General features: G+C 40.4%; 1 protein-coding gene across 1 annotated transcript in view; it reads right to left on the bottom strand.

Moving 5' to 3' along the window:
* The window catches only part of LOC109031788 (carbonic anhydrase-related protein 10), a 115,977-nt gene that overhangs the window by 46,164 nt on the left and 55,107 nt on the right, over positions 1-14,706 (bottom strand). The window contains exons 4-5 of the mRNA XM_019043540.2: positions 3,248-3,384; positions 2,698-2,889 (exon numbers count right to left, since the gene is read on the bottom strand). Of these exons, the coding sequence (XP_018899085.1) occupies positions 2,698-2,889; positions 3,248-3,384 (329 nt within the window). The remainder of the gene's footprint in view (positions 1-2,697; positions 2,890-3,247; positions 3,385-14,706) is intronic.

Genomic DNA, 14,706 nt, shown 5'->3' with positions numbered 1-14,706 from the left:
AAAGTTGAACCGTGTGCCCAAGGTTTTGCTGGAAAAAGCAGAGAACCGACTGCTTGCCACGGTATTTGACAGGTGATTTTGCGAACCACCCAGTCGCCTCGAGGCGCGGCGCTTCAAAGTTTTCCGGTAAAATTGAATGAAAGAGAAGGACTAAAAACGCTGCACATTAGCAATTTTGATAGCGTTTAGTGATTGAATCTTACGTGGTAAGAAAAAGTAACTGATATTTTTGTTGATAGGGAACTAGATTACAAACTATCCCAAGCGCACACATATGCAAATTTAGACTCTTCAAACGCGTGGAAGTAGGGACTGGGGGGCTTCCGCATGCAAGGAAATTTCCGAAATTTTAGACCATTTAATGCGAGTTGGAGTCAATTTCGCCATGAATATTTCCCAAATTAAAGCGTCCTTCCTCCTTTTTTCCTCAGTCGCTTTCTCCTTCCTTTCTTTCCTTTTTCTCCCTCCTTTTTTCGGGCAGACGGTGGGGGGCCTCCGATCCCCCCCCCCCCCGCCTTTGGATCCTTATATGAACACGTGGTTAATATTGTCTGGTTTGAGTCCACGCCAAAGAAATTTACGCACCCATTTCAGACTGCGACAGAAGATCATCTGACGTCATTTTAGCATAAGAAGTAAATGCAAGAATCAGGATGTCAGACCTTCTGTCGTATTCTAAAGGTGTTTAAACTTATTTGGCGTGAAATTCAGTTTGATCCATGAAAGTTATGCTAAAAAGCATTGAGAACTTTAGCTATTTTGCTTTCTTTTCTTTTGTCTTCCTTTCTCATGTTTTTCGAGGTGAGTTACAGAGGTGATGGACACAGACGTTGACCGTAAGTTATGCGACCTCAGATTCAAGTATTTGAGTGTTTTTCTTCCTAGCTAAATCCCTGTCTATTGCGTTGAAAAAGTTACTTGAGTTCGACCTTTTTCCCCCTCAAAAATTTCCTCAAATCAGCGGAGCGCGTATATACGATACTGAACTAAGAGTAAATGTCGAATGCAGCACACATTTCGATCGGACACGAGGCAGTTCCCTCGGGGCCGCAATTAGAGCCAACACATAGACATATTTTCCGCGAAACTCGCCCTAAGTAATCGTTTAATTTCCAGGCTGTGATTGCTCTTATTTATGAGCTTCGGCCGAGGAGAGCGTCGTTAGCTTGGCCTAGAATTTAGATTCATACTTAATGAGTGTGAATGCGAGTGTTGCGGAAGGCGAAGAATGGGGGATGACCGGGGGTGGGGGTGGGGGCGGGAAGGGGTGAAGTATGTAGTGTGGAATCAGCCGGTAGCTCGGTGTTAACTTAACCGCGACCGTGGGATCGTCGTGCGCGGGGCAGGAGCTTCCCGGCTCCGGTCTGATTTACGGCCCTCAACTTCATTATTTAGCCCGAAACTCGACGAAATTAACTTTAATTCGTAATTAAATCCAAAGGTCTTCTTATTTTCGGTCCTCGTGTCTTCGCGCCCCCGGACCCGGGCTCAAGGTCTCGGCCTCCCTCCAACTACCGCGCCGGGACGAGCCGTTACCGGGCCGTTTATTACTCGGCCGCTGTTGCCATTTTTCAAAGATTCACCCGTCGTGTGTGAATCTACCTCTGCATGTGTGAGCATGAGACTGGCGTGTTAAGGAAGGACGCCGTATGAACATTCGAGAGTTGCCAAATTTCCCGTGATGAACTATGTATTTTTGACAACATTCATACAAATTTTTCCTTAATGTTTTCGGATATTTTAGATTAAATTGCGTAGAAAATCGTTTAAAAAATTTAAAAATAATCTTTGCAATTTTCCCAGTTAATTTGGTTTTCATCGGAGGAAACTTGGCAACGTCTGAAGGCTCATACGGCGTTCTTCCTTAGCACGGCAGAGGAGGTTTCCTGCGTTTTGGGTAAAAAATCCTCACGCCCTCCCTCGGGGTCGGACTCATGGTCGTTCTAAAACAGCTTCTTTCCTCAGGAGGCTCCACTTGGGTTACCATGTGATTAAGGGAGGTTTAAGGAAGTCCTCGGAATAGCATCAAATTGGCGAGTTTTGTAAACCTTTAGTAAAATTCAGCAGTATAACTTTGGAATTGGATCCTTGAAAGGGATTTCAAATATTCCCGAGTACAAAAAATACGGAATACAAAAGAAAATATACAACCAGTTTTGTAAATTTTAAGGTAAGTTCGTACACTGAAAAAACAACTCCCGCTGTGGAAGCCGTACTTACGGGTTATGTAGACATACCGTCCGCGTTCCGGGCTCAGAGCCCGAAAGTTCCGGGCGTAGCACCCGGACCAGTTGAAGCTACGTCTCCAGCACTCGGAACTTTTGGCCTTTGAGCCAGGAACGGACGGTATGTCTATACAGCTCGTAACTTTTTTTCAGGGTATCTACTTTACGGTTTGCCAAATCATATAATTTTCTCTTCCGGATTCTGTACGTCTTCAATTTTATCTTACTTACAAAACATCAGTGCTCACAAATCTCTGGCCGCAATAATTCCATTTATTATATAGATGAGCACCTACAAGACTTTCTAACTATAATTTGGTTATTAGTTTGATAACTCCGGATAAAATCTGCCTGGGGCAGGGGTAGAGAAAGAAAGAGTGTGAGAGCGGAGAAAGCGAGACATAAATCTTGTCGATTGTTTGGATGAAACAAAAGAAAATTACTCAAAAAGAGAAAAGAGATTGAAATTTACCTCAGCCGGAAAGACGTAGCCATTTATAGCATGCTCTGAGCCTTTGTCGTCTTTCATTCCATAGTGAATATGAATTTCATGGAAGCGATATCTATAGGAGAGGGGTCCTCCGGTTATGTTCACAGCCACGTGGGAATCATTACCAGCTTGAAAAATAATGCTATGACCAGTATTGATCATTTTTCCATCAATCTGAAAAATATTTAAATTCAAACATCTATATTATATGAATTGTTCACACCAACCTTTCAAGAAAACAATTCAAATGAGAGTCAAAGAATGGAAAAGAATTCAAAATTAAACTAGAGTGCACTTAAGTGCAAACATTTCTTTAATATATCACCATTCTTTTCAGTATAAATACATGATGATAGGTTGGTAGATTAGTGCTGAGCCCACACTATTATTTTGGATAGAGATCATTGTTAAGAAATTACTGTGATATTTTGGGTTCATTGAGCTCTTCTTCTACCGTATAGGCTATATGGTATAGTATATATGAATCTGATACTTTAAGTGGATCAGAGATAATAATATCACAGTGACTTACCCGGTGAGTATCTACATAAATTTGACCTAGATTAGGATCAAAAAGCAATTTCTTCGGATCTAAATTGATCGGTGACTGCCTTGCTCCTTTGAAACATAGGTTCCAGTTTGGGTTGAAACGACCCCACCAATCAGGACCTAAAACAACGAAGGAAAACTCGATCAATAATCAAAATTAAACTATTAAAAGGGTTACAATTATTCGAAGAAATTTAAATTGTTATAAATAAATATTCAGTGTTCCTCTTCCTAATTAAAATGCTGAGCCCTAATTAGTAAACATATCCGACCATCAGACCATGTATCTCGTTTGCGGTGATTTTGAATTTCCCGCTCCAATTTTATTTTTAAACAGGTGAACGAATCAATATCATTCCTTGAAGTTTTCACAGAAATTTCTACGCATAGAGAAGAAAAATCATGGTGGTTTTTAAAAATGGTTTTTCAAGATTGCCGTTGAACAGTTTTTCTGCTCAAAAAATAAAATACGTCTGAAAGCAGGCAACGTCGCACACCGAGATACATGGTTTGGGAGTTTCACCGTCAAAATTTGACTGCAAGACCTGATTTATCAAAAGAAGGTGACAAATGAACAGAATACAAACTTTTTCAACAACGAGCCAAGCAAAAAAACGGTCACATACATGTCAATGTAGGTGTATCCTGTATCCCATTCATCAAAATTATTGTTCTCAAAAGCTAATTTTGAAAGCTCTGAAAAACGCAGGCTTTTCTGTTTTCGGCTGGGATTCTGAAACTTCAGTGAATTTTAAAGGCCCATACTTATAATTTCTCCGGCTTTCAAATAAGTTTGAGAAATGCGCCACTTAAATGTCAGGCTGCGTAACATGAGGTGTGGAGCTCAAAGAAAAGACTTCATCCGAAATCGACTTCAGTGGGAAAGGCACTGTGCCGAGCAGAGCTAATGACGTGTTACCTTCTGTTGAAATCATCAAGCCTTAGTTTCAAATTCGAAACAAACTTTCTGAGCATTAAATGCTGCCGGACTGTGAACTCTTAAGTTCTAATTTACAATCCACACACTGTAAGTTAAAAAAATAATGAGCAAGACGACAAAAAATAAATAAGGGGGAAATAAACCGAGGCTACGATAGTGTCTTTCTTCGCGTATCCAGTCAGGCTGGACACAAAAAAGTTTTTTTAAAAGCATTGCTCAAGCTTTTCAGGTAATTCAAGTGGAGATCAGTTCGTTTTAAATTATAACTATGGGGCTATGCCCCCTGACCGCTTAAGCGCTTCGCGCGCCAGACGTTATGCATTACGTGTTACGGATATGATTATAGATGATGATGACTTATGATGATTGATTATGAATAGATGATGATGACTTATGATGATTGATTATGATATGATTATGATTATGGATTATAGAAGAGCTATAGATTAAGATTTGAATGGTGTCAGAGTGAATATGTGTGACGATTGTGAAATCAATGAGACGAGAAGCTGAACACTGAAGTAGAGATTTGTGACGCCAATTCAAGAAACTCAAGACAAATGGTGTCAACGATGAGGATTTTTGAGAAACTTTGAAATTTCTCGGAAGTATAATTGGGAAAATAATTTAACACACACACCGACTTTGACACATTTTTAATAGGGCAAATGTACCCTTGTACCCATGTAAAACGGGATGTATTGTGTTTTGTTACGCAACCAGACTCACAATTTTTATGGAGACCAATTCGTCGTCCTCTGACATAAGGGCGTATCTCAATATCCACGTGAGCCTTGTTCTCCATATATCTCCATGCTTTTCAGCGCTCACCCGGCAATAGAGATACGCCCTTGTTAGAAGGAGCGACGCATTGTGAAATTTTGCTACATCTTGTCATTAAAAACAAGTTAATAATAGTTATTTTCAGTCGAACATTATTGTTGATATCACCAGCCCTCACACTAAGCCACGAAATAAAAATCCGCTCTAAATCAAGTATGAACGTTAGCCGCTTAATGCTATGGGAGATCGGCTTTTAAAAAATTAAAGATTTTTGCTTTAGATATTATCCTCTACGAACAATTAATCCATTCTTTTGTACGTTCCGTAACTGCATATCCTATTTTTTCAGTGTTTATATCTTTGTCAAATCGAAATTTCTCTTGATGAAAGAGTCTCTTGCAGTGGGGAAAATTGGCAACGGGCCCGCGGCTTGCCCTGATACCCGCCTTCACCGCAAAAGCAAGGGCATACGTATTGACTTCAACGGTCAGAGAGTAAGCCGTTCATGGAATTTCTGGCTTCAGTCGGTATGTTTTAGAGATATGAAATTTCATTAAATTCTATTAAATGCGTATCATGAAATGACATGAAATCTTGTCAGATGAATCTGTTGTACACAAAAGGTACACATAGATGAATAGCCATTTAAAAGATAAAACCCTCCAAAAAATAACGATGAACGCGTTAAAAAGGACTGAAATCCACCCTGTGAATTTGTACTTCGACGTTATTACTCAAAATAATTTTCTATCGTGGATTTTCAAGTTTTCATACTTACACGCTGTATATTTAGGTCTACAAATACATCGCAAAAAAGAATCAGACATCAAATTGAAAAAAATAAGAATAAAAAAAACTAGTGTCAACACAGCTTGAGATAGGAGGGACGTAATCGGGCCTCGTTTTTTAACTATACTGTGCCAAATCTGAGCGACACTCATTGGCAGCTTAGAGCGGAGCATAGCGAGTCCACGCGTTGCGCCGTAGCGCCTTCAATTTTGCAGAGACGCAACGCGGACATCCATTAAGTACGAATAGTCGTAGCTCTGCGCCGTCATCAACAAGCGTTGAGGTGTCTCTTATAATTGAAGTTTGAGAAAGTTAAGGTTAAAGTGAAAATCCGTGAATCAATCGACAAACCCACAAATCAATCGATAAACCCATGAATCGATAGACAAACCTATGAATTAATCGACAACACCATTAATTGCTTGAAGTTTTCCCATGAAATAGGTGTCTCTTAAGTCGCTTTTGATCAATTTACTTTTTTATTTTTCGATCGATTAAGGTCAATCGATGCGACAATAGGGGTTTTAATTAGTTGTCGATCGAGTGGCTGTAGATCGGTTCACGTTTCATTTTTTGATAAATTTATGTCGATCGAAATTATACCCTCTAAAATATTGCGGTGATAGCATATCGACGGCGTAAGTCCGCAATCACATATCTCGTTTGCGGTGCCTAAAAATTTCCGCCTCTACGTTATTGTTTTAGAAGAAGGCAAATTGACATCATTCCATTTCGCATTTGTTTCGCTTACAGAAGAAAAATCACGACAGTTTTAAAGGATTGCCGTTGAGTAGTTTTCCGTTTAAAAAATCAAGTATGACAGAAGGTCTGAGACGTCGCAAACCGAGTTATGTGATTGCCGACTTACAGCGTCGATATTCCTGGGAGCCAAAGCAAAGCGTAGAGAGAGCTCCAAATTTGGCCTCGTTAAAAGCAACGCGGAAAGACAAAGAGAAAATAGAGAGCGAGAAAGATGAGTATGCGTGACAGGCCGAGGAATTAGGCCCAGACAACGATTTGTCCAACAGAATATACGTTGTTAAGTCCGGGCTGGGAGCCACAGCCCTGTATTATAAATACCCGCGAGAATGTACCACACCCATGGATGTCTACCCTAACACCGACGAAAAAAGCCCCTAACGGATTCGCCTCGGTCACGCTATCTGTCAATAAAAACAGAGGAAGAAGAAAACGAAAGCCAGCGCAAAAGAAAGTGCGGGGCACAAAGTAATACTCATGAAGAGATAAATCAGAAGGTGTTATTATATCACTCGGCGAATGAGGGCTGAGTGGGTCGTGAGTAAGTGTGCCGTTATCGCTGCGCCGCGCCGCGTAGACCGGATTCTCAAAATTTGAATGTTATTAGTTTCTCCACCTCGAGTGGCCTATTATTATAATCCACTTAAAAGAGGGCGTCACTCCTCTTTGTTGATTTTTCCTCACCTTTTCGCACTCTCACCTAAACAGCCTGATCTCCAAATTCTTGGGCTTATTCAATACTAGGGGTACGTTCCATGGCGGTTAAGCGGCCCAACCCTCAGGAAGCGCTTGGCGGCCTCGTGAGTCACGCTGAATTGGGTTTATCTGAAGAGTTCCGGAAATCGATGGCTGTAAAATCATGAAAATCGGCCCGAAAGATCTTCAGAACGAATACAAATGATCGGTTCATTAGAATGTTAGAAAAAACTGTGACATAAAATGAGAGTTTGGGGGGTCACAGAGCATATAGTAATGACGTCAGGTAACTTCGTTTAAGCACGCCACAGAAAATCAGCCCAAAGCCCCGCTGCTGAATTTAAACAAATTACCCACATCCTGTAGGGTTAGATTATTCAGGAATGACCTTTGCTTTGCCTCTATAGGAATAAAACTGTTTTATGTTTTACATTTGATGACTTATGTACACTCCCCCGTCGAAATGATTAACTTGATTTTAAAGGCAAGACGAAATGCTATTTCACAGATTAAAGGAAATAACATCAGGTAAATTTTTCGGAAATGTCTTTGCTGTTCAAGTAATTGGCGTTGTATTAATTGGCATAAAAAGACAAAAATAAAAAAAAATAATGGTCCATTGAATTTATTTCAAATATAACTTCCTGATACGAGAGTACCGATGATGCAAGTAAACGTGCGGTCGATACGCAGAAAACAAGCAAAAATTGTCAATGCCTGTAATATCAGAGAGGTAAGATTATCCAATTAGCCAACCACAGGTAGCAACGCTTGCCGTTTCTTGGCAAAACTCCATGTACTTTTTCTTTGTTAAATGTTAAATTTATTCAATACTAGCCGTCCTGGACGCGCTAGCGCGTCTGTCACGGCTGGCCAAGGGGCTGCGCCCCCTGGACCCTCAGTCATTCGCCACGTGAGTTACAATGCTATTCAGTATCAATTTCTCAGCCCAGAAAATGTTTTCAAATTATCGGTGACAAAACCATTCCAAAAATATTTCTTCATTTTTTTTACCAGTCTGTCAACACTGTTTAACTGGAGAGGAGCGAGGGTCTGCAAGTGCACAACTTTTATAACTGAGCGTAGTGTTTCAAAGTGGAAAAACTCAACCCAAGTCCACTAATGGTCTTCATATTTTTCTACCTTTAATAATCCTCGTCTTGCAACGTGAACAAACGCGTTTTAATATGCATTCACGGTATAAAAAGAAAAGCAAAGAGGACATCAAATGTCTTACGTTAAAGGCGATGTTACGATTACCATGCTAGTGGAGGAGACTCCACTTTAAAAATGAATGTTATCAAATTCTGAAATCACCGATTAAGTAATCATCCTTAAAATTTTTGTCATACTTTCTCATGTTCATCTCCTGATTACCAACAATTCAGATCAAAACTTTTCCCTCCTTTTCCTGATTTTAGTACTATGCTTACGACATTTTTTTCATCTGTCTCTTTCTTTTTTAAATAAATAATCTCCAAATTTAATTCATTCTTTTCTCGTCTTATTTTATATTTATGGTTTGCAAATATCGTATTTTCTATTTTCTTATTCCTTTTCCCCCCTTTTTTCACTTTTGATTATCCTCTTCCTGTATTGATCTCTATTTTTTAAGATATTAACGGCTTTGTATTGTTAAGGCGCCTAAAATAATATACCTACAATCCAACACAAATTATACTACGTATCATTGGCACATTTCTCCTCGCGAGAAAAATGTGTAATGTCTGTGGATGGAGATTCAAAAGAAAGAAGTGCTATATAATGGCTTTTTTTCATTCGTCGTTAAATGCCGAGTTGACTTTGGTTGATTAACCGTGATATAGGTTAAGAAAACAAACAGCCTTAATTGAGTTGTCGCACTGCGCTTGAATTCGATTGGTGAATCCTTTTGGACGAGGAGAGGCGAGCTCCATCGGCTCAAAGGTGAGGACAATCGATGTTCGCTTCATCGTATTTGTTTAAGCTCCGGCAATTTAGCACTCTCCATGTGTTGTCAAAGAGTTATTCATACAATTTTGTGTTGATTTTCACTCCTACCGTTGGTCTTTGTTTACCATCACTCCGCTGTATACTGCTTCAACCCTCTCTCATGAATAAACAACCAGCAGCTCCGAAAATCCCACCTAGCATTCTCCTTTTCTTGTTCTTTGAGTAAAATTCGCAGATACGAGATAAAACTTTACTTACCGTTTTTTATTTTCTCATTTTTATAAAAATTATTTCTCTGTGCACGAATGAAAAATATAATTCCCCTTGAATGGTGCTTGAATCTTAAAACATAAAATGGTTTACATCGGTCAGTCGAAAATATTGTGCATTAAATATGAGCTTAAAAATATTGCTAAGTAAAGGGGGCCCCACGACTAGTAAAATTTTACATGTGCCTGTTTTTTAAGCTTAAAAGAGTAATAATATTGATGTTGTTGTCTTTGCTGGATACGTGCGTTATTCAAGAAAATAAAGAACTGCGTGATGTAGAGCGTTTAGTTTACAGTCACAGGAGAGAAAATGCAAACTCTTTTAGGAAAAACTGCAAAGTAGATGATCATGATCAAAATAAGTGAGCGGAGAAACGGGGTTTTTTAATATTATTATTTATTTAAATGTATGTCAAAAATTTCGCGGAAACGGACAAATCCGACTTTTTTCTTTAAAAAAAGACAAAAAATAAAAAATAAACTCTCCACCTCCGGAGGTATTCGCATGAATGAAAACGAGGTAAATTTTTTTTTACTTTCAAACGAAGAGAGTGAGTGAGCTTTTTCGGAAGACTGTGCTCGTTTTTCCATGAACCGGATCGATTCTCATATTTCGAGCGTAGTGGCGCACTCGTGGATCCACGTCATGATTTTATGGATAGCTCCCTAAGCGCACTGAGCCGTGAACCAAGCCCCCTTCTCCCCCCCCCCCCCCTCCGGGTCTCATCAGCATCGGCTCCATGGCTGCACCGCTCAACGACGGATAATCTGTTTTCGTGTCAAGGGGGTTGATGAAGATGTTTGCAGCCCGGTACCTTGTAAATTCCATTCCTCTAACTTATACGGTGAAGCTTAAACCGATTTTCAAAAAGAGGGGTATCGTTCAGATTGATGAAACAAGGGGTACCAGCGATCGATGCCAGGACAATTATTACTATCGTCGATGTAAGGTGTTCTCACCTGATTAATTTGGAGATATTTGCTGCCAATGATCTATTCCCAACGGGCCACTAGACAAGGTATGACCTAGAAAATAACTTTACATGTTTTCTTTTCAAAAGTTTACTGTATACTTATGGACGGCCACAGCTCATGACATTTTAGTGTAAGATTTCTCTCTGTAAGATCCCGATATGTGGGAGCACGAGTATTCTAGGATTTCGGTTGATATAACCAAAAAATGCGGTTGATGAACCATATCGTTTTGGTTGATCCAACCAAAGGAAAGTCAACCCAAAGTAATCAAAATCACGTAAATTTTTAACTGCGTGCCAGCGGGCTGATTACTGACATTGATAGACAGGGAGCATGATAGTCGAAGAGAAAATGGAGTGATCCTACTGGTGGTAGCTTGTCCCGCGATGGAAGAAGGTGAGTAATAGACTATGATAAACGGCAACCCGCGAGAGACCTTATAGTTAGTTCATCATTGCCGCTTCTAGTCTGCGACAACCAGCAGTTGCAACCAATAATAGAACCGCTCCATTTTTCCTTGGCCCTCTTGGTCTATCACTCTGTCTATCCATTTCAAAAATCAGCCCGCAGCCGCGGAAAACCGAGTTTTCATCTTGTTTTTTGGTGCAATTTTGTTGCGGAGAAATCCCCTTAGTCCATGACAACCACCAGTCGACCAATAGAATCGCTCCATTTTTCTTTGGTCCTCGTATTCTATCGCTCAAAATCTTTCAATTTCACTAACCAGCACGGAGTTGCGGAAAACCTTCTTAAGTTTTTATCCTCTTTTCGTTGAAATTTCTCATGCACTAAAAAGACAAATTACGGTTTGGGTGCTAGAGCCGTAGCTTCGATTTCTCCGGGACCTACGCCCGTAAATACGGCTTCCACGGCCGGAGTTTTTGTTCAGTGTGGGGAAATCCCTTTAGTCTAAAACAACCACCAGTTACAACCGATAGAATCACTCCAATTCCACTCAATCCTCTTTGTCTATGGCTTTGTCTATCTATCACACTAATTAGCCCACAGTAAGGAGAGACGGACTTAAGTTTCCATCCTGTTTTTCGATGCAATTTCGCAATGAGGTCGTGTAGTTTACCACCGATGGGGGAGCGTAAAAAAGTCCCCCCGTTGGGGGTCTCGTCGCGTCGCGTTATTGCGTCTCGCCGGCTCCGCGTCTCAAGGCCCGATTATTTTAGACTAATTAATTGAAACCCGCTCACGGGCTCTCTTTACCCGCGAGCGAATCCCGCGGCGTACCTGTAAGCTCGTAATTATCTGGACGAAACTTATGATGTATTATACCGATATGTCAACGTCGGCCGACTCGTTTTCACGTCCTGTTTTATTCCCTCGACCCCCCCCCCCTCCCTCATCCCGATCCTTCTTCCTTTCCACACCGGTCGGGTGTTTCGTATTTCCGTTCCTCTCTTGAAATCGTGCACTGTGCTCCAGAAAATTTTAGAGGTGATACAATGATACATGCGAGTAACAAAATTCGGAATGAATGGAATGAAGCAATAATATTTGAAAATCCGCGTGAGTTACGTAATCATAAATCCGACGCGTTGGAATTCCACTCTTTCCAGGAGTTACTGTTCAAGCCTCGGTATTACAGCTTCACGAGTTTACTCCGTAAAATCGTGTTTTGTATGATTTCGTTGTCTAGCCGACAAAAGAGCGTAACTACACACGTTGAGATGAGCCCGGAGAATTCGGAGCGGCGCGGCGTGCTGCCGGCGCGAAACGCGCACTGGCGCCTACAAACCTACACGGATACTTCACGCATTGCGCAATGCTTGAAGTATCCCTTTAGGTTTGTAGGCGCCAATGCGCGCTTCGCGCTGGCCGCACATTCTAAATCTCGGAGGTCGGAAAAATGAACATGAGAGGATTGTCATTTAAATTCGGATTATGGCTCAACAATTTTCCCACACTTTGAACGGAGGAAAAAAACGGATCCGCGCAGGGCTCATTGCAGAGTGCAATTAAGCCCATATGTCAGGAGGGCAACGGTTTTTTCGAGGCGTTTACTTTTCTTTTTCATTTTCAAAATGCGTTATCCTGCTCTTATTTTCTTTTTCTTCTTCTTCTTCTTCTTTTTCCCTCTCTCTCTTGGGTAAAATCAATGAAAGTCAAACTGAAAATCCTCTGAGAGATTACTGTAGGCAACCATTCCAAAATGAAACTGTCATAGATGAAATCTTGCGCAGCTCTATCATCAGATACATTTTGAATTATAAAAACGAACCTTTTGAGCACCCTTCGAGTGAGTGAGGGTGTGTGTGTGGTGGGGTAGGGGGGGGAGAGAAAAACCGCGGTCGAAGGAGGGACAGGAGCCAAGCTTAGTGGCACAGGATCCCAACCGATTCATGGGTGGGGGGGGGGGGGGGGGATCGGCAAGGAAATGATGTTGATCTTCAACAGGTGAAGTTATTCGAGAGAGAGAACTCTTCCCGCGTCGCGTCGTTATCCTCCTCATTCAAGGTTTTCAAAGGATCAGACTTCAAATGCATACTTGTCAAATTGAGAGGGGCAAAAAAGCTGAACGTAACATTTTTTTAAAGTTTTGAATCTATGAAATCATGGACGCTCGTAGGGGCTGCGTGAGGATTTTCTGCAGCATTACGCAACTTAACAAGGGATGGGATACTTAGTGGTATAAGAAAAGCGTTACGGAAAGATTTTCGGTGATTTCTCATCCGCTTTCTGAGTGTCACCGTCAGTAATCTCCAGCAATTTTGATTATTCTTGATTTGTCTTAAAACTGACTTGGAGGAAAACTGTCAGCCTTTTGTTACCCTTTTAAGATAAAAAAGCGGAAAAATTTTATGAGAGTCTCTGGAGTTCAGAGTTCAAGAGTGTCCATCGAGATGTAAGGTTATTGATGCAATTGACGTCATGTTGTATTAAAATGGAATCAAGGCTTAACATTTTTTTAAGAAAAACTTGCTGTAGAGATTTTCCAATTAATTCTCATAATTTTTCGATCAGTGGGTATAATCCATTAGTAGTTACCTCCCTACATTAAAAGCCTCGATAATTTCAATTTAAGTGAGTGCTCGGTATCTGCAAAAACTTAGGCAAACATTTCGAGGCAGACATAGATTGCTCCGAATATTCTTTGATAAAAATCAGGAATGCCCTCCAAGGTTAGAGATGATTATTAATGGCACTCCGCCGAGTTATTCACAATAAAAGAGAGCCCTGTTATAATTCGATGATGATAAGAATCTGAACTCTTTCATCTCACGCTTGAAACGTGTTTTTGAAATGTTGGTGTAAAAACATTAACGCACGTAATCGTTACATTGTCCTTTAATTCAATCATACGTAGAAATGTTGTCGAATTAGGGCTCGGGCGTTTAAACTACTATTTGACCATTATACGGCAACGCTCCACGTAGCAAACACGAGACAAGATTTCGCTCGTTTTTCATCACTTTTGATCAACGCCCTTTGCGCGAACTTTCTAAAGTATCCTTTTATCAGGACTCTTTTGGACTGGATCATTTTATTCAAATAGGACCCTAAGCCCCTGAACTTCGATGCACGATTACGCTTATTCAGAAAGATCAGACTACGGGGGCTCAAGCGCGACTCTCTCCGAATAATAGAAGAATGATAGTCGGGGCCGGTCGAGACAGACTTCTTTTTCCCGGCATTTTGCTCGGACCATTCTGCTGCGCTACGGATAAACGTCGTATTAGCCTTCTGCATGTTGCCAAATTTCCTCTGAGAAAATATTGGTTTTTTAAGAAATTTATAATATTTTGCCTTGAAATTTTCAGAAACTTTAGATCAAATTGAGAACAAAATTCTTTTAAAAAAACCAGGGGAAAGATATTGTCAAATTTCCCCGCCAATTTGTATTTGTTGAAGGGAATTTGGCAACGCCTGAAGGTTCACATGACGTTTTTCCTTTTCGAACGATTGGTCACTAACACTCTATTCGAGACAGTTGACACAGACCCTTTCGAGATTTTGATCATTCTTTTGGAGAAAGTGCTTATGATGAAATGCATCAAAAGAATTCATCGTTTTTTACTGAGGAAAATTTCATTCTGTATAGTAAACCAGTTACGATTTCTGCATGTACGCTGGGAAAGCACCGTTTCAATGCTTTTTGAAAGAAATTTTTGTATAAAGTCGTATCTATGTTGTTAAATAATCTAAATAATTGCAGAGTAATCCATCAAGTAATTGCTTTCATCTCACTTCTGATACCGTATTTTTCAGTGAGGGAATAGCATACAAACAATTGTAAATCATAAGCATAATTTTACAGAAAAAACTGAAACTTCTGTCAAGAAATTGGTG

Source organism: Bemisia tabaci, chromosome 4 (genome assembly GCF_918797505.1).
Source record: "Bemisia tabaci chromosome 4, PGI_BMITA_v3".
NCBI lineage: Eukaryota > Metazoa > Arthropoda > Insecta > Hemiptera > Aleyrodidae > Bemisia > Bemisia tabaci.
The sequence above is the reverse complement of the archived record's forward strand: the minus strand, read 5'-3'. Positions and strand labels throughout refer to the sequence as shown.